This window comes from Otolemur garnettii, unplaced genomic scaffold, assembly GCF_000181295.1.
Source record: "Otolemur garnettii isolate 467f Iridium unplaced genomic scaffold, OtoGar3 scaffold00010, whole genome shotgun sequence".
Classification (NCBI taxonomy): domain Eukaryota; kingdom Metazoa; phylum Chordata; class Mammalia; order Primates; family Galagidae; genus Otolemur; species Otolemur garnettii.
This window is the reverse complement of record NW_003852405.1, coordinates 22,715,853-22,736,521: the sequence shown is the minus strand read 5'-3', so window position 1 is coordinate 22,736,521 and position 20,669 is coordinate 22,715,853. Positions and strand designations below refer to the sequence as shown.

General features: G+C 43.0%; 1 protein-coding gene across 1 annotated transcript in view; it reads right to left on the bottom strand.

Moving 5' to 3' along the window:
• Window positions 1–5,561, bottom strand: part of SYDE2 (synapse defective Rho GTPase homolog 2) — a 38,980-nt gene extending 33,419 nt beyond the window's left edge. The window contains exon 1 of the mRNA XM_023509884.1: window positions 4,269–5,561. Coding sequence (XP_023365652.1) covers window positions 4,269–5,010 — 742 coding nt within the window. The 5' untranslated portion in view covers window positions 5,011–5,561. The remainder of the gene's footprint in view (window positions 1–4,268) is intronic.
• Between the last annotated feature and the right edge of the window lie 15,108 nt (window positions 5,562–20,669).

Below are 20,669 nucleotides of genomic sequence, written 5' to 3'. Positions count from 1 at the left end.
AAAAAAAAAAAAACAAACAAGGTCACGAGTCTGTAAGTGGTGGTATCTCACTAGAAACTGAGAATCTCTATTCTGTTAACCATTATACTACATGACCTCCTCTCTTCAGATTACAAAATCTCACCGTTATTTATTGGTGCAAGATGTGTCAATGTGGAGGGAACTACTGGAACTCAACATGTATGACCAATGAGTATGAAATCACACATGTGAAACAAGAAGAGCTCAAGTACTTTGTTCTAATGGAAGTTAGCTGGAGTATCGTTCTCATAGAGTATATGTCAGCTGGAGTACCAAGTATCAGAATAAGGTAGAAATGCTTTTTCAAAACTTTAGGGCCCTGAGAACTCTGGACCTTCACTACTCAAAAGTATGGTCCACCAAATGGGACCATCTATACTAGGAGTTGAATAAAATGCATAATCTCAGGTCCTACCCCATACTCATTAAATCCACATTTTAACAAGAATTCCAGGGAATTCATATGCACATTAAATTTGAAAAACACTGCTCCAAAACAGTGAACCACACTTTGAACGGGAAAGGTCTAGAAAATAGTCTTTGTGATTATCAAAAAGTAAACACCAGGCATCTCTTAGAAATCATTAATCTAGAAATGTAGGCCTTTCAAATTAACAACACTGTTTTCTGCTGAATTTATAATTCTCTAAGTTTTCCAGCCACTAGCAACTCCAATGTTCCATGGCACTCTTCCAAAACATAAAAAAGCAACTGCACTTGCTTCTAGTGCCACAGTGGCAGGATCTCCCCAAGAGCAATTTAAAGCCAGAAGACAATCAAATACTATATACCTATTGCTACTAATCCAGAAGAGGCCAGTGCAGAAAGAACTAGCTGGGAAAATGCATAAAGATTAGGTAACTCATAAAAATGAGAAATTGGAGCTACAAATACTTGCACAAGAAAAAAATAGATGGGAGTGTTGACTTCACTTTAAGATGGTTAAAGATCATACCAGCTATAATTATTACCACCTTAAAAAGAAATGTCCAAAAAATTTAGACAAAATATTACTAAGTTATACAACCTAAATATTAAGTCACACAAACTAAATATTATAAAGTTATACAGCCTAAATTTTTTCTTTCAGAGATCATGCATCAGAAAAACTGGAGTCAAAGCAGGCTAATTATTTTTTAAACCAATAAAAGGCTGGAATGGCTCAACCTGGTGCTTTGAATATATTTCTCTGAACTATATGATAATTAAAACGTATTTATAAAGACTTATAATGAAGTATAGTTGGCAAATAAATTAAGATTCCTTCCTAATCTTAAGGCTTGTAGAAACTTGACAACATTTAGTGTGTGTAATGACTTTAAATTTCTTAAATAATCATCTCAAGAACAAATTAGCCAATCTGTAAATACTGTAACTGCATCAAGTTGTTGGCATTATAGTAATAATATCATCAAAAGTTAATCAGAATAAAAAATCATTTGGGTTCTGTCATAGTCTTAAGACTTTTCAAGTTAGGTATCTCTGTCCCATTAGTTATCCCATAAATTCTAAATATAATTTTATTTTGAAAAAAACTTCATCATGAATAATACTGCACAGAAAAATGTGATCCAAACGTGAATATCTTTATCAAACAAGAATGTACTGCTTTATTTAGACGGTTCCAGTAACTTTTTAGAAAATGTAACTTAAAAGTAGAAGCCTAATAACATCAATCTGAAGTAAATATTTAAAGACAGAAGTTTAAAATGGATACAGGGCTTACTTTAAAAATGTTTTAAAACCTATTCTAAGCTTTCCCCTCTTCTTTGCAATTCTGCACAAGTTACTTACCCCTCTAAACCTTGTTGAAATTCCATCTATCTCAATTCAAGCACCTTAATAGAATTAATTACATCAAATCTCAAGAACTTTAGAGTCTCTGTTACCTTACATAAATAGAACCTTAGGAATCATGAAGACCTGAGTTTGTTGAATACACATATGAGTTTAAATCCATATACAGCTGAGTGACCTTGGAGAAACAACTTAACCCCTCTGTACCTTCTGCTGTTAAATAATAGCTGTCCTATGGAGTGGGGATAGGGGTGGGGGCAATAATAAAGTTATGAGAGAATCAAAGTATCCAAAATGGTCTTAAGAAGACCAACTAACTCAAAAACTCTCTAAATCTATACAAGAGATGTTAACATTACACAAATTCTTTTCATCTTTCCTAAAGATGAATTAGTATTCTGAAAGGAAGTAGTATCTGAGAAAGTTGTTTAAACCAGAGATTACAATGGCTTTCGCTGAGATTTCTTTTTTTTTTTTTTGAGACACAGCCTCAAGCTGTCCCCCTGGGTAGAGTGCTATGGTATCACAGATCACAGCAACCTCCAACCCCTGGGCTCAAGCGAGTCTCCTGCCTCTGCCTCCCAAGTAGCTGGGATCACAGGCGCCAGACACAACGCCCGGCTATTTTTTTTTGGTTGCAGCCCTCATTGTTGTTTGGAGGCTGGGCTGCATTCGAACCCGCCACCTCAGGTGTATGTGGCTGGCGCCTCAGCCACCTGAGCCACAGGCGCCGAACCAAGATTTCTTATAAAATATCTAAAATACTATCATTTAGTAATTCTGTTTCATTTTAATTTCTTTTAAACTTAGTTTCATTCAATTCATTTCTTCATGGAAAAATCAACAAATTCATTCTTAAAAGAACTACACTTACTACTTTTTAAATTCTTGAATGTTTACTCTCGAGGGCATTAAATGCCATCAGATGGTAAATGTTTTACCTCTGCACAAAAGGGTAAACAATATTTGACTATTAAACAGATTTTCATTACAGCAGAAGTTCAACTATCATGCAAAGTGTTAACTGAACCCAAATCAGGGGAGGTAAAGATACTGTGGCAATAAAATACAACAACTGATCCCAAATACTTGACTCCTGGAAACGCATGTGTTTAATATTAACTTAGTACACCTTTCTTCATAAAGAATTTACCTTCTATCCTGTAGTTCAAGAGAAATGTAATACTTAAACTTGAGGATAAAATTCAACAGGTATGTATTTAGAGATTTGTAAATCAAAAGAACTTTCCAAGTTGGCACACACTATAAATGAATCATTTATTTATCCTCATTGTTTGATTCGAAGTTTTGTGTACTTTATTTCTCCCCAATGTTGTTTATTGGTTAAACAAAGTTAATGTGTATAAATCCAGCCTTGCAGGATTTGTATTTCTTACTAGAGAAAGTGCCAAGTACTGTGAATACCTTTTACATTTCAGCATTTATGTTTTTAAAATAACTGACATTTAAGTCTTTATGATCACTAAAAATTCTTTGTATGGAAGGGTGTAGTTCACAGACCATGTTGTTTTGGCTCACTTTGAAGGTATTATATCATTTCAGGAGGAACTTTTTTATATTTACAGCACAATTAAGAGATTCCTAGAAAGGATAACCTAAACCTACAATGATAATTAAAAATCATGCACATATCTAAAAAGGACAAATAGATCTTTTTAAAAACTAATATAAATATAATAGCCCCAAGCTTGGCTTTACTGGACCCACTGTCCAGTGACTGGACATAAATAGGGTTTCTTTACACTTACAAATGACTTTAAATGTCTGCACTCCTTTTTTAAAAAGCTTTTTTCTTTTGATTAAAATACTATGTTCTTGATTTCCCACAATAAAAAGATCACTGACTTTGTTGGATGGGGGGGGGGCAGGTGGAGAAAAGGAGTAAAGAAAATCTTGACTAAACAGATATTTTACTTATGGTAGGTACTTTGGAGGAGGGGGTTGGTTGGTTGTGCGTCTACACGTGCACGTGCCTAAGAAAGAAAAGAAGTTATAATGAGTAAAACATTTTTAATGAGTAAAACTTTTTCAAAGCCTATAAAATCTACCTTGGTTCAAATTTAAATTCACAAACTTCACAAAAGTCTACAGAGAATAAAAATTAAGGCAGCATTGCTCATCCCTAAACCTACTACAAGTGTGTGGTGAATGTAACCTTTACTCCCTGTACTTAGGGTGGAGGCACACCGACTCTTAAGAAAACAAAAAAAACCCATTCTTCATGCCATTGTCTTAAAGAAAAGCAAGACAAGTAAAAGCTCTATACTAAGTAACCTTGAAATCGCGTTAAGCCGCCACTCCGCATGACACTTGGGCATAGACAAGGTACCTGTCTGTAAAACTATCTCATTCTTGGCTCTTAAGTCAGAAGCCAGTTGGTAAACACCACGGCTCCCGTGTTAGCACTCCGATCGCACAGTATATCCTACCTGTGAACGTAATTCTCTGGTCTGGTGGCACAGAGAGGACTCGGTTTTCATGTACTTTCAGAGCGCCCAGATGTGGGGAGGAAGCCTGCGCTCCGGTGACTTTGGGGGATGTCCCACGGCCACTACCCTTCATTCCTAGGGACAGCAGGCGGCCTTTGTACATCCACTTCTGCAGTTTCTTGACTGTCACTGCAGGAGGCTTGAGGGGCCCCTCCTGGCGGTCACCTTTGCCGCAGCGTAAGACAGAGGACCCCGCTGGATCCCCAAAAGGGGATCCCGAGGAGCGGCCGCGGCCCTTGGAGCCCGGAGGCAGAAGGCCAGCGGGCGCCACAGCCCGGGCGCTGCCCCCGCGCCAGCGGTCCATCCCGCCTCCACGTGGCGGGGGTTCGTCCCAGTCCTGGCGCGCGCCACACCTGATCCAGCTGTCGCTCGGCCACCGCTGGAAGGGAGGCGGCTTGGCATCCACTCGGAGGCTGTCGAGGCTTCGACTGCACTGCAGACGCATCCGAGAAGTCCCCAGACGGCCTGCCTCCGACTCCCTCCGAGGGGAACGGGGCGGGGACACCTGCCGCCTCGGGCGGTCGCCGCCTCCCCACTCCCAGTCTCCAGGGCAGGCTTGGCGGTCCGCAGCGCCGCCGGGGTGAGACGGCTGGCCCGAAGCCCAGACTCCCGCCGGGCAGCCGTGCTCGGCCAAGCCCCCACCACCCCGCCGCACGCTGGAGTCAGGGGGCAGGTCGTGCATGGCCTGGATCAGCAGATAATAGGCCTCTCGCAACTGGGTCCGCAGCCTGCCCGTCTCCAGGCGGCCGCCCTCCGCCCCCGGGGAGGAGCCCGCCGCGGGGAGAGGCGGGGGCCGCTCCAGCGCCTCCGCCCCCTCGGGTGAGGGCTCGGGCGGAGAGCTGCCGGGGAGGTTCTCGTAGTAGTCGGCGTCGGGGTCCTCGGCGTCCTCCTCCTCCTCCCGGGAGCTCCGAGCGGCGTGCAGAGAGGCGCGAACCCGCCCGTGACCCCCGGGGGCGGCCTTCTGCCCGCCGCGCGGCCGAGGCCCGAGCGCCCCTGACTGCCCCGGGCGGCCTCCGGAACCCCGCGCTGCGGGGCTCCACGCCCCAGGTGACGGCGGGGGCTGCGTCGGCCTCGGTCCGGCTTCCCCGGTGCGCTCGCGTCCGGGGCAGTCCGGACCACCCCAGGCGTCTCCCGCGGCCACTGAGGAGGTCGCCACCGTAGCTGCGGCAGCCGTCCGGAGCCCGAGCCCCCCGGCGCCGCGGGGACCCCGCCTTCCTCGGAGCCTGGACAGCGTCCTCCTCAGAGGGTCCGCCATCCCCTCCGCCTCAGCAACTAGGCTCGCCCCCGCCTCGGGGAGAGGTCGGAGCCCGGCGGCGGAGAGACCCGCGGAGGCGGCGGCGGCGGCGGCGGCTCCCCATGACCGGCGCTGGCCCTCGCCGGCTCCTCACATACTTGGCATAGCTCAGCCGCGGGAAGGCGTGGGGGAGGGCGGTGGCGCCGCAGCGCGCATGCCCCGCAGCCCGGGCCGCCGCGGGCTCCCGGCCGCCCGCCCGCCCGCCGGCCAGCCAGCCCGGGTGGGCGCGCGGCGCAGGTGGAGGAGGACGGCTGGGAGGGAGGGAAGGCGGTGGGCGGCGGGTCAGCCCAGGGGACAGACGAGAGCCGGGTGGAGCGCTCGGCGCGAGGGGCAGCGGGGAAAGAATGAGCGGGAAAGTGAATCGGGGCTGGCGGCTGCGAAGTTTGGTTAAGGAGCCGGCATAGAGAAAGTGCCCTCCTGGCTGTCAGCGCAGCACCTTCGCCACCCCTCCTCCCCATTGCCACCGCTGCTCGAGACTTGTCTACGGTATAGCAAGTCCTAGCTTGAGAGAAAACAGATTGTTCTGACGGACGAAGTCTGAGTACAGGTGTATCTCAGCGCTTGTGTTCTACAATATTTCGGTCATGTTCATTGCACAGAGAGCTAGCTACGTAAAGGAAATTTGCAGCGATTCCTTTCCAATAAGGACGAATGCTTTGATCCAAAATAAAAAGCGCTGGTGCGTCTCCCTGAAGTCTTACTTTTCCTCCCCCCACCCCATTCATGTTTTGTTGATGTTAAGAATCAACAAAATTGATTCTATTTTTTTTTTTTTTGAGACGAAGCCTCAAGCTATCCCCCTGGGTAGAGTGCCATGGCATCATGCTCACAGCAACCTCCAACTCCTGGGCTCAAGCGAGTCTCCTGCCTCCGCCTTCCAAGTAGCTGGGACTACAGGCGCCCGCCACAACGCCTGGCCATTTTTTGGTTGCAGCCATCATTGTTGTTTGGCGGGCCCGGGCTGGGGATTCGAACCCGCCACCTTAGGTGTATGTGGCTGGCGCCCCAGCCGCTTAAGCCACAGGCGCCGAGCCAACAAAACTGATTCTTAACATCAACCAAAACTTGTTCAGTGGATCCATAAATATCATAGTGGCCTTCATCATCCAGTCTACAAAACTACCATATAAAAATACAGGCTGGCAGCTTTAATATGAAAAATGAACACTTCATACTAGTTGAAGCAGTGGACTGAGAAGTAGGTGAATTGAAATTGAGAAACAATGTCATCTGGAAATACCAACTCTGTTTCCAAAACATTAAATACTGTGCCAGGCAGCAGCTGTAAACTAAGTACCTCTTCTTGCCACAAATTCCTTGACCAACCAGGGATTGATAAGAATAAGTTTTGCCATTATCTCTGATTTCAAAGTTACATGTTTTAGTGTTTACATTTTAGAAAGAACCTTTGAGTTACTCATAAATGTACTAACACCACACACAGTACCTGCATATGGTAGGTACCGAAGTACTCAGGAAATATTTGGTGAATAAATGTTTGCATTACTGAATAAAAGAAAATAATTTACCTTAGTTCCAACACAGCGTATTTTCCTATGTCAGTTGTTTTGTTGTTACTTGCATCAAATGCTCCAGTCTTTAAATGTGCTTTGATACTGCCTTGCGGGGATACCCAGTCTCTCTGCCTTGTAGAAAAATTGTACCTGCATCTGTAGAAATCTTACACATTCCTTAAAACTTTTCTCAGCTGTTTTTTTCTGTATGAAATCACCTCTGATCTCCCTGATGGACCTGATCTCAAGTTCTTTTAAACTCCAATAATACTTTATTCCTACCCACTCATAATTTATTTGTTATTTTATACAGTACATTTGTATAGATGCCCCTATCCCACTTACAAAAAAATGTATCAGCTCCCCAAGGGCAGGGACTATTTATAATTGGCCTGCATATTCTCCACACAGTAAAACATCTTATATACGACACGTGATAAATATTTTTTAATATCAACTTTAATTTGGGGCGGGAAATGGCATTAACATTTTATCTATTGCCTAACTCTTCATTAGACCATATGCTAATGTTGTTTTGGAATTTTTTCAGTGATGAATGAGAAACATAGTTTGCTAAATAATCTTAATTCTTATCTAGGAAAATACTATGAAATGTTACACTACTTTGCATATATTAATATTTATAGTCCTACAGTGTTTGATTTCATGGACCCAAGGCTATTTTATAAACAGTCAAGGCATAAAATTATATCCCAGTGAAATATTCCCACAGGAAATGACTGATAGCAACGCTGCCAATAAGGGTTCTATAAACACAATTTTGATCTCTATCTCAGAAATTGTTTCCATTCCAATTCGGTTGCAAAATCATTTTTCTTTGTAGTTAACATAGTTGTTGAGAACACCCTAAGTAAGAGAAAAATAAGACCTTAAAGGTCTAGACTGAACTTCATCTTAATTCAACTTACCAACTTGTTCAATAGTTATAAAACACATTACCAATTTACAATACATGGGTCTAGGCATTATTCAGAACTAAGTCTGATGCAGCTCACCACCTCTGAACCTAATGCTACTCTAAAGTTGAGGATGTTCTATCTGCTTTATCGTATTTGGGATCACAGCAGACATTAACAAAGTAGTCATGGCCATGTGACACTACTTAAAGGCTTTAAGAATGTAAATCCCACTTCTTTTGATGTGTAGTACACATCCAAAGAAAGTTTTGTAAGTTTGTAAACTCTAAGGAGACAGTGCCCATAGAACTCCCATTATACATGGTATACATAAGACAATGACAAGATATGAACATAAGCTATAACTTGTAAATTCTTTTTGAACAATTTATGCCTTATTTCTTCACTTATCTCAGTTTTCATATCTTTCTAATCAACAGATTCCCATGAAAGTTAGGGGGTGGGAATACATTGTTCACTGTTTGTACTTGTTTCTCAGTGACTTGGAAATCATTTGGATGCCCCACAAATGAACAACTATGTGTGTTGGCCCAGTCTCCAAAGATAGAACAACTATGGGGTGATAGAGCTTCCGTAAGGCAGGGAGCCAAACGAACTAGGGATGGTTTGACTCAATCTGGGAGAAGGAGGGGAAAGCAGGCAGGTTGAGGCAGAGGGCTGGGTTTAACAGTAACAGAAGTGTTTCCGTGTGTTATGGTTATTTTCTAGTCGATTGGGAGTGCATTTCTGTCTCACAGGTGCTCAGTTGGCCATTATGCGCTTAGTGGAACCAAGGGCAAGTTGAACTCTGGCATTTGCCCAGTTCTCTCTCCATAATCTGCCTCACAGGGATCCTCTGATGTGTACCTAACCTATGTAGCTCTGTCAGTATTGAGTAAACAGTCCTTGAGCCTAAAGCAGACCACACTACCACTGCCCTGAGAATCAAAGATAGCATGTTCTTAATACAGCAATTTTTTTTTTTCTTTTTGAGACAGAGTCTCACTATGTTGCCCTGGGTAGAGTGCTACGGCATCACTGCTCACAGCAACCTTAACCTCAAACTCCTGGGTTTAAGCGATTCTCTTGCTTAGTAGCTGGGACAACAGGCGCCAGCCACAACACCTGGCTATTTTGTTGTTGTTGTTGCAGTTGTCATTGTTGTTTAGTTGGCCCAGGCTGGGTTTGAACCCACCAGCCTTTGGTGTATGTGGCCAGCTCCCTACCCACTGAGCTATGGGCACCGCCATCAATACAGAAACATTTACTATTTCATAATTAACAATATTGGGCAATTGGCAACATTCCGCTTACCTCATCCCTTCCTCCAACTAAAGTAATGAGAAAAAGATTTACTAAGGCTGGGCATGGTGGTGGCTCACACCTGTCATCCTAGCACTCTGGTTGGCTAAGGCAGGAGAATTGCTTGAGCTTAGAAGTTCAAGACCAGCCTTGGCAAGAGCAAGACCCGATCTCTATTAAAAATAGGAAAACTAGTCAGACATTGTTGTGGATGCCTGTAGGCTCAAGTACTCAGGAGCTGAAGCAAGAGAGTCACTTGAGCCCACGAGAATTCCTGAGGTGGTATAATGGAAGTGATTAGAAATTGCCCAGAACTAGTTTGAATCCTAATTGTATCAGTCATATATGCCAAAAGCACGAGCTTTTGCTCAAAGGTGAACTCTTGCTTCCCTTTGCAAATTGCAGACCATTACAGGCAATCCCTGAGTTATGAACAGGATGGGTTCTGTAGGTTTGTTCTTAAGTTGAATTTGTATGTAAGTTGGAACAAGCACATTCACCAATTATCTGTAAAAGTCCCCATTTGTAAGTGCAAGTCGTAGGTCAGTCAGATGTTTTTGGGGGGTTTCTTTTTGGTTTTCTTGTGTTTTTTTTTGTTTTTGAGACAGAACCTCAAGCTGTGGCCCTGGGTAGAGTGCCATGGCATCACAGCTCACAGCAACCTCCAACTCCTGGACTCAAGTGATTCTCCTGCCTCCACCTCCCAAGTAGCTGGGACTACAGGGGCCTGCCACAATGCCCAGCTATTTTTTTTTTTTTTGGTTGCTGCTGTCATTGTTCTTTGGTGTGTCCAGGCTGGATTCAAACCCACCAGCTCAGGTGTATGTGGCTGGTGCCTTAGCCACTTGAGCCACAGGTGCCGAGCCAAGTCAGATGTTTTTAACTCAGACACTGCCCATATTCCTCCCTCATAAAAATCTGCAGCTTTTGTGAAATTCCTGCCATTAAGCTTTATCGGTGTTTTCCTGCCGATGGTCATCTGCTCTTTGTAGTCTGCCAACTTCCCCCTCATTCATTCTAGGTCTGCAACATTCTTTCTTTTTACCATTTTTGTCATCACTCTTGGTAACTGCATTATTCACAAAAAGGATTCATCCAACACCCAGCTTATCATTTTCTTAAGCTTCTTACCCTCCACCCACCTCATGCGCACAGTCCCAGAGTCACACATTAGAGCCTGTCCAAACCAATAACTACAAACTTTCCACACACCACTTCCTCTCTACTAGCTCACTCCCTCCAGGACTCAGGCTCCATTAGTGCTTTGATCCTACTATCCCACCAGTCTTCTGTTTCCCTTCTATCCTTTCTTCCCTCCTTTTCCAGTGGAGACTGCATGGTCGTGGCATGATCACAGACCAGCCCTATTGTCCTTCTATCTCAGTGTCCTACTTGGTGGAATCTCAACCTTAACTAATTTTCCCTTAGACTGTACATTGGCACCTGGAAGGTTTAATGTGCCCGGGGAAAAACATGTCACAAGTGTTCCCCCAATGCTGCCAGACAACTCCACCAAATGTCCCTAGTTCATTTACTCTCCTCTCATCTACTCTCCTCTCTCTCCTTTTTTCTTTTCTTTGAGACACAGTCTCATTCTATCACCCTGAGTAGAGTGCTATGCATCATTGTAGCTCACAGCAACATCAAACTCTTGGGCTCAAATGATCCTCTTGCCTCAGTCTCCCAAGTAGCTGGGACTACAGACACCTGCCATGATGTCCAGCCAATTTTTCTATTTTTAGTAGAGACAGGGTCTCCCTCTTGTTCAGGCTGGTCTTGAATTCCTGAGCTCAAGCAATCCACCTGCCTCAGCCTCCCAGGGTGCTGGGATTACAGGCCTGAGCCACTAGACCGGCCTTCTCAAGTTTCTGACACCACTGCTGCTCTTCACCCTCAGTTAACACTTTTTTCTTGTTCCACAGAGATAACAGAAGCATTCAGAAGAGAACTTCCTCATTCTTCCATCCCCAGTCTACCAACCAGCATCCCTGTACTCTGATACCCCACTGTGTCCTCCTGCCTCTGAACAAGGCCAAACCTCTGACCTCCTCTTCCTCTGTCCTCACCTCCCTCTTCTCATTGCCAGCCAGCCACATTATCTTCCTTGCTCCTCGCCACATGCACTCCTGCCTCTGGGCCTTTCCATTTGTTTGCTTTGTCTGAAATGAATTCTTCATGACCTACTGTCTCCTTTCATTCAGGTCTCATCCCAAATGTTACCTCCTCAGAGCAATACCTACCCTGACCACCCTATCTAAAATCATACCCCTGACACTTCCTATCCACACATTTTGCTTTAATTTTACTTACTGCATTTGTTACTATCTAACATCATATTAGATGTCTCTCTTTAGTTATTTATTTTTTTGCACTTTTTGATGTGGCCAGGTTTGAACCCTCCACCTCCAGTATACTGAGCCGGCACCCTACTCCTCTGAGCCACAGGCGCCACCCCTCTTTATTTATGTGCCATAACCTCACCTTGTAGAATATTCTGGTAGGTGTAGTGCTCCATACAGATTTATTGAATGAAACTGTGATTTTTGTGCCTAAGAGCAAGTTATATGTTTCCATTTCTTCTGTGATCAAACTGGTTTGCCATTATCTTCCAGGGTGTCTGTTGTAACAGTCAACCCAGATGAACCTTGACAGCCTGCTAAATTAAAGAGGCCGGAGTAAGTACGTCTACAGAGGCAGAAAGTAGATTCGTGGTCGCCAGGGCTGGGGGAAGGAGGAAATGAGTAATTTCTAAAGGCCATTCATTGGGTTGCTTTCTAGAAGGATGAAAATGTTCTGGAATTAGATTTTGCTGATGGTTGCACAACCTTATAAATATACTAGACTTTAAAATAGTGGATTTTATAGTGAGCAAATTATATCTGAAATTTTAAAAAGAAAATGATTTTCTTGCAGTTTTATTTTTAGCTGAAATCCCAACTAATACTCAGGGAAAATGTAAACAACAAAGAAAATATAGGGAATTCTTTTTTTTTTTTTTTCAGACAGAGCCTCAAGCTATCCCCCTGGGTAGAGTGCTGTGGCATCACAGCTCACAGCAACCTCCAACTCCTGGGCTCAAGTGAGTCTCCTGCCTCAGCCTCCCAAGTAGCTGGGACCACAGGCGCCCGCCACAACGCCCGGCTATTTTTTTTTTTTGGTTGCTGCCGTCATTGTTGTTTTTGGCAGGCCTGGGCTAGATTCGAACCCACCACCTTAGGTGTATGTGGCTGGCGCCTTAGCCCCTTGAGCTACAGGTGCTGAGCCGGGAATTCTTAAGAGAGGATTGTAGACGCAAATAACAGCCTATAGCTATTTCACTGGACAATCATTGTCAGAAATGCTTTCCCATCCCAAATCCTAGTTTATCAGTATAGCCTTCCGTTCCATACAGCTGTACTTTGGTATCCACCAGGGATAAGTTCTATGACCCCCCCCACCCACCTTGGATACCAAAATCTACAGATACTCAAGTCCCTTATATAGAATGAGATAGTATTTGCATATAATCTGTGCACATCCTCCTGTATACTTTAAATAATCTAGAGATTATTTTAAAATAATAATTACATTATTAATAATAATGAATACACATTATTACTTAGAAATAATATCTGTAGATTATTTTAAATACCTAATGCAATCCCTGCACATCAGTTCATCTGCATGGATTCAACATAGTGGTCAATGTGGGGCAGACTCAAGTTTTACTATTTGGAACTGTGTGGAATTTTTTTTTTCTGAATAATGTTCATCTAAAGTTGGTTGAATTAATGGGTGCAGAACCTACAGATAATGAAGGGCCCAACTATATAGTCAACAAAAAAATACGAGTGGCTCTTTTAAGTTTACTTCTGTCTCTCAGCCACCACATAATTCAAATAGAGACTCAGACAACTAAATAAGCCTTTTCTGACCCCTCAACTCTCATTTCCACCAAGAAAACAGAAACATTTTTCAGCATTTGGAAATAGCCATCTACTTTTCTTTCCTCGTAGTAACTTGTGGTTCTTTCGTGTAAACAAAACCAGAGAGCCTCACTTTTATAAGCCGGAGACTACCTGGAAAAACCATAATTATGCTGAGAGAGATAAGTCAGTAAACCCGTCTTTAGCCTTTTGTATTCTTTTACTGGTGGATTTTCTCTAAGGTGGAGGGTAGAGAACTACATATTACCTAACATTTTAGGATAACGGAGAACCAATTAAGGGGGACAACGCAAACCAAAGCTACCTGACAATGTCTTTCTGGATTGAAATACTCTCCTGACTATTCCGCTATACATCAAGAGAGGATTAGGGGTAAGCACTTGTTTAAGAATTGTTTCTCATTATCCAAAAGGAAGCTAGATTCTTGTTAATATACAAAATTATTTTATTCCCAGGCTCATTTTCATAAGAGAACATGTAACTATAACAATTCTATGTTTTTGCTATAGAAAAGTCTCAGTTCTAGGTCAGTATCTGCTTTAAATTGTGGTGCATGCCTATAGTTACGGTACCCACAAGAAAGTGGGACGTAGTATATACTGAGCTACAAATGTCCATTCAGTATAGAAGTGATAAAACCCAAGAAATATACTTCAAGTAGATTATTTCAAAACAGGAGAGGTTGGGGTTTTTTGCGTCAGTCTCACTCTACAGCCCTGCGTAGAGTGCCATGGAGCAACCTCAAATTCTTGGCTCAAGTGATCTTTTTGCCTCAGTTTTTCTATTTTTAATAGAGACAGGCTCTTGCTCTTGCTCAGGCTGGTCTCAAACCCCTGAGCTCAGACAATTCTCCTGCCTCAGCCAACCAGAGTGCTAGGATTACAGGCATGTGCCACTGAGCTGGGCTCAGGAGAGGTAATTCTGGGAGTTTTTGGTTTGTTTTGTTTTGTGTTTTGTTTGTTTAGACAGAGTCTCACTATATGTCGCCCTTGGTAGCATGCCACGGTGTCACAGTTCATAGAACCTCAAACTCTTGGGCTTAAGCAATTCTCTTGCCTCCGCCTCCCAAGTAGCTGGGACTATAGGTGTCCACCACAACGCCTGGCTATTTTTCTTTTCTGTTGTTGCAGTTGTTATTGTTGTTTAGCTGGCCTAGGCCGGGTTCAAACATGCCACCTTGGGTGTATGTGGCTGATGCCATAACCACTGTGCCACAGGTGCCGAGCCAGGAGAGTTTGTTTGTTTGTTTGTTTGCAGTTTTTGCCCAGGCATGGGTTTGAACTCACCCCCTCTGGCATATGGGCCCAGTGCCTTACTCCTTTGAGCTACAGGCACCACCTGAGAGTTTTTAAAGTAACATGTTTTCAAAGGATTACTGAAGCCATAAAAGATTATCCTTTATATGTAATTGAAATAAATACTGATAAATCACACCAGGAGGTTAGGACAAATGCTTTGCTCTGAAAAGTTCTGCTTTCAGTAAATCACAAGACAAGGCAGTAATTAGCAAAGAAAATTCTTTCTGCATTGTTATACTTTCCTTGAACGCTCGAGCCTGTGTTAGTCTCTAAGCCAGAGAGCCCAGCATTGCACACCCCTGCCTATCTCTTAGAGTCCAAACACCAATCTCAAGTCACACGCCTATTCTCAAAACATACCGTCTTACTATTTTTACTACACATCCAGGAGTTAATGAAGTTGTTTCACATATTAGTAGTGAATCCCAGATGAAAAATAGAACCATCTGTTCTGTCATCAGACTAGACAAAATCATCATCTTCACTGACTCGTTTAAGATGAAGTATGACAGTTTTCTAAGATGCACCCAGAGATGCAGATAAGAATAGTTTGCAAACTATCACTGAGCAATTGCTGTTCAAAATGCTCTCATGGAGCCAGGCAGTGGCTCATGCCTATAATCCCAGCACTCTGGGAGGCCGAGTCGTGTGGACTGCCTGAGCTTACAAGTTTGAGACCAGCCTGAGCAAGAGCGAGACCCCTATCTCTAAAAAATGGCCCAGCATTGTGGCAGGCACCTATAGTCCCAATACTGGGGAGACTGAGATAAGAGAATTGCTTGAGCCCAAGAGTTTGAGGTTGCGGTAAGCTATGATGCCATAGCACTCTACCAAGGTCATCAAAGTAAGATTGATTCTGAAAAAAAAAAAAAAAAAAAAAAAAAGATAGAAAGAAAGAAAGAAAAAGAAACGCTCTCCGGTGGCGCCTGTGGCTCAGTGGGCAGGGCGCCATCCCCATATCCCGAGTGTGGTGGGTTCAGGCCCAGCCACAGCCAAACTGCAACAATGCAACAAAAAAATAGCTGGGCATTGTGGCAGGTGCCTATAGTCCCAGCTACTCGGGAGGCTGAGGCAAGAGAATCGCCTAAGCCCAGGAGTTAGGGGTTGCTATGAGCTGTGACACTACAGCACTCCACTGAGGGCAATAAAATGAGAGTCTCCCAAAAAAAAAGAAAGAAATGCTCTCACATGCCATATCCTGGTTTTTCTTTTCTTTTCTTTCTTTCTTTTTTTTTTTTTTTTATAGCCATGGTAGAGTGCCGTGGTATCACACAGCTCACAGCAACCTCCAACTCCTGGGCTTAGGCGATTCCCTTGCCTCAGCCTCCCGAGTAGCTGGGACTACAGGTGCCCACCATAACACCCAGCTATTTTTTTGTTGCAGTTTGGCCAGGGCCAGGTTTGAACTGGCCACCCTCGGTATGTGGTGCTGGTCCCCTGCCCACTGAGCCACAGGTGCCACCCCAACCATATCCTGGTTTTTCAATAGAGTCTTCAACTGTACATATTTAACAAATAAACATGAGTATAAGTGGCTTCCTAATTAGGAGACAATAGGTGCCTACAGTATCATCAGCAACGTGGATGGTCAATGCCCTATGAAAACTCAATTACGTTCTCTGGAAGAAACTAATGTAGAGTTCATGCAATTTGTCTTAACTTGATCTTACACAACAAGATTCCAAACTCAGCACCTGCTGGGACCAGGTAGGCAGGACCATACGATGGCTGTTCAAATATAGATATAACAGATAGAGGAGTTAGTAAAAGGGAATAACTACGTTCTCAGCTCAAGGAATGGAGAACTACAAAGTATATTGCTTCTGTTCACGCTTTGACTATGGAAATGAACTTCACATTTAAAGAAAACACTGAATAGGCTACCTCTGGGTAGATCAACAAAATATGGTCGCTGCTTGCCAGTTTTTGACCTCTGATCTTCAGGGAGTGATACACAGTTGTTTTCAGAATGATGGAATGCTCCGTAGCACAATTTTAAATAATCTACCATTAGTCTCATGACCCAAAGGGCTGGTAATGATGGAACTTCCTTACCTTACGTTTTCTTTTTATCACAATGTCAGTATCAGCTTGAGCCTCATGTTTGCACAGAATTTTATGAATTGTAAAGTGTCTTTACCAGTCTGATTCTCACCCAAGACCTTTAGGAATAAAGAAGAACAGAGATAATCATAATCACATTCAAATTAAAGAGCAGAGAAAGAAATTTAATCATGGTTGTTTAAGGCCAGAGGTGGACCCAAACCCGGTTTCCCAAGCTTCTAGTACAAATCCTATCATTTGTAAAAGTATGCTTGCTTTAAAATCATAGTTAACTTAGTAGTATAGAAAAGCAAAGATAAGCAAAAAGAAAAATTTCATGTTTTTCAATATTTCAACATCATTAGTAATACTGAAATAATATTCTGGTACTGCAGAACAATTATCTTAGAGCGTGATGTTTTATTGTAAACATCAGCATGGTACTCGCTGGATGTTTGATCTCACATGTCGGAGGAAAGAAAAGGTAAAAACCGATTTTACAACAAGAATTTCAAATGAAATTTGAAGAATGTCATTTCTACCAGGATCTCTGTGAAATCACATTGGTGGAAAAATGCTTTCCTTTAAATATACAAGAGGTTCCCTAATCTGAAAACTTTTTTTTTTTAACCCTGCACACCAGTTGGCAACCTTATAATTACATGCCTAAAGATTATTCAAATAAAAAGGGAACAAAGGACCTAACAAAGTTCAATGCATAAGTCAAGACCGCCTGGAGGTATGAGAAGTTTTATGTCTCTGTTTACCGCAGGAGTAAATTAAGTAAATGCATATTTAATACATGAATCACGGTTATATTTGTTTCACATACTACAGACAGGGAGAAACAAGAGAGTTTTTTCTCATGTAAAATTTATTAAGGAAAACTGAACATATCCCCATAGATCTGACTATTTCCTCCCAGAATATAGTCATGATAAATATAGTATAAAATAACCAAAAAGCAAAACAGCAAACTAGGACTTTGCATGTTCTCATTCTGGGTTTAGAGTGCTCTAGTTCTTTTTCTTTTCTCACTCTGTTGCCCTGTGTAAAGTACCGTGGTGTCATCATAGCTCACAGCAACCTCAAATTCTTGGGCTTAACTAATCCTCTTGCTTAAGCCTCCCAAGTAGCTGGGACTATAGGCATGTGCTACCATACTGGCTAATTTTTTTTTTCTGTTTTTAGTAGAGACTGGATGTCGCGCATGCTCAGGCTGGTCTCACACACCTGAGCTCAAGCAATCCACCCGCTTGGCTTCCCAGAATGCTAGGGTTATAGGCATGAGCCACTGTGCCAACCTTTGATTCTTAATTGTAAAACAGGGACCCCAGCCAGGCCAGGAATTTGAGGTTGCTGTGAGCTATGGGCCACTGCACGCTAGTCCAGCCTCCGGCAACAGAATGAGACTCTGTCTCAAAAAAAAAAATAAAAAAAGAAAAAGAAAAAGAAAGAAAGAAAAAGAAAAGTAAAACAGGGACAGAATACACACAACACCTAATTGAGGACTCTGAAAAGTGAGTAGTAGCAGGTGAATTGGAGAAGACAAGAGTTCAAAGCACCACCCAGCGGGTGGTGAGTTTACCTTTTTCCCCTTCCAATATCCCTTGACCTGAATGTAAGGAAGCCTGAGCCTGGAGAGGGGCCCTGGGGCTCAGCAAGGAAGACCTCCAGGGGAAACCCTCCCGTTTTCTCCTAAAAAGCCCAACAGGAACTTCTAATGCTCAGAGAAAGTGCAGAAATTTCTACGGGTTATCCTTTTTTCCATTCTTTTGTGTTCCAGCTCCTAAGCAGTTTCATGGGAGTGCGGGGGGGGGGGAATCACAGTGGGAGCATACTGGAGCCAATAGTCTAAGAGAGGGGAACCTTTCTCTCTGAACTGTACAGCTCCAGCCTCCAGAGGGTAAGGCAAACACCCTTTTTCTTCTCTCCATCCTTCTGCTGGTTGGCCTGGAATATAAGCACAGTCACAGATGTGTGCAGGACAGCTAGGAAACTAAAGCCTCAGCTTAGTAGACAGTGGACCAGGGAGCACCAGGGAATTTGAAAGGACTATAGAAATTGGGGAGATGGTTTATGAATTCCTGGGCTCAGCACTGAGCTGTGCGTATGTGAGTCTGATTCTAATCAGCACCCCAAGACTGTTGCTTCTTGCCCTTTGGACTAAGGTTTGAAAGCTAAACTAAGAGGTACCACTACCCACGTCCCAAACTGAACACCAGATGACCCATATGTGAGACAGATCAGAAAAGCAAAACAAAGGAATAAAAAGCTGAGATAACATTAGAACCACAGCCCACAAAATGTAGGTTGAAACTTGCAGCCTAAACCTAACTAGATCAATTGTCTGCTAAAATGAAACAAAACAAAAACCAGTGTTCTCTATATGATTTAAACAAGGCCCAGAGATTTTTTTGTTTTGTTTTGTTTTGGTTTGGTTTGTTTTTTGAGATAGAGTCTCACTGTGTCGCCCTTGGCAGAGGGCTGAGGCGTCACAGCTCATAGCAACCTCAAACTCTTGGGCTTAAGCGATTCTCTTGCCTTAGCTTCCCAAGTAGCTGGAACTACAGGCACCTGCCACAGAGCCAGGCTATTTTTTTGTTGCAGTTGACACTGTTCTTTAGTTGGCCAGGGCTGTGTTCAAACCCACCAGCCTGGGTGTACGTGGCCAGCGCCCTACCCACTGAGCTATGGCTGCCGCCCTGGCCCAGAGTTTTAGAACATAATATTCAATATGTTCAGGAGATAATCCAAAATTACTTGGAGTACAAAGAACCAGGAACATCTTAACTTGCACGGGAAATGACAATTAATGGACACTAATACCAACATAACACAGATGTTGGAATTATCTGGAAAAGACTTTAAAGATAGCTATTATATAAATGGTTCAAACACTTGGGAACACTCTTAAAACAAATTGGAAAATAGAAAATATCAGCAAAAAAAGAGGAAGACATAGAAGAACTAAATGGAAATTTTAGAATTGAAAAATACAATGACTGGCTCAGCGTCTGTAACTCAAGTTGATAAGGCGCCAGCCACATAACACTAGACCTGGCAGGTTCAAATCCAGCCGGGGGCCTGCCAAACAACAATGACAGCTACAACCAAAAAATGGCTAGGCATTGTGGTGGGCGTTTGTAGTCCCAGCTACTTGGGAGGCTGAGGCAAGAGAATCACTTGAGCTCAGGAGTTGGAGGTTGTTGTGAGTTGTGATGTTGTCATGAGCTGTGATGCCACAGCACTCTATCCAGGGTGACAGCTTGAGGCTCTGTCTCAAAAAAAAAAAAAAAAAAGTAAAAGAAAAAAGAAAAATACAATGACCAAAAAACTTCACTTAAAGGACTCAAAAGAAAAATGGAGCTGAGAAAAAAGTCAATGAACTTGAAGATATGTCAATAGAAAATTTTCAGGCTGAACAATGAGAAAAAAATTAGAGCCTTGGGAACCTGTAAGTTAATAACAAAAAAGTTTAACTTTTATGTCATTAGAGTCTGAGAAGGAAAACCAGTGTGGTGTTGAAAAAATATTTGAAGACATAATGACTAAAATTTTCCCGAGTTTAGCAAAAGACATAAACATTTAAAAAAATTTAGGGTGGGAGCAGTGGCTAATACCTGTAATGCCTGCACTCTGGGAGGCCAGTGCCCGTAGATTGCTTGAGCTCTTAGGTTCGAGACCAGCCTGGGCAAGAGCAAGACCCCATCACTAAAAATCACCAGGAGTTGTGGCGGGCGCTTTGTAGTCCCAGCTACTTGGGAGGCTAAAGCAGGAGAACTGCTGGAGCCCAAGAGTTTGATGTTGTGTGAGCAATGACACCATGGCACTCTATCAAGGGTAACAAAGTTCAGATTCTGTCTCAAAAAAAATTGGTCAACTCTGAACAGAATAAAGCCAAAAAATACATGGCTGGAAATTATAATCAATCAATTAAAAACTAAATACAAAGAAAAAAATCTTAAAAGCACCCAGTAAAAAATAATGCATTACCTATAAGAGGAATAGTGATTTGAATGACTGCAGGTTTTTTTTTTTTTTTTT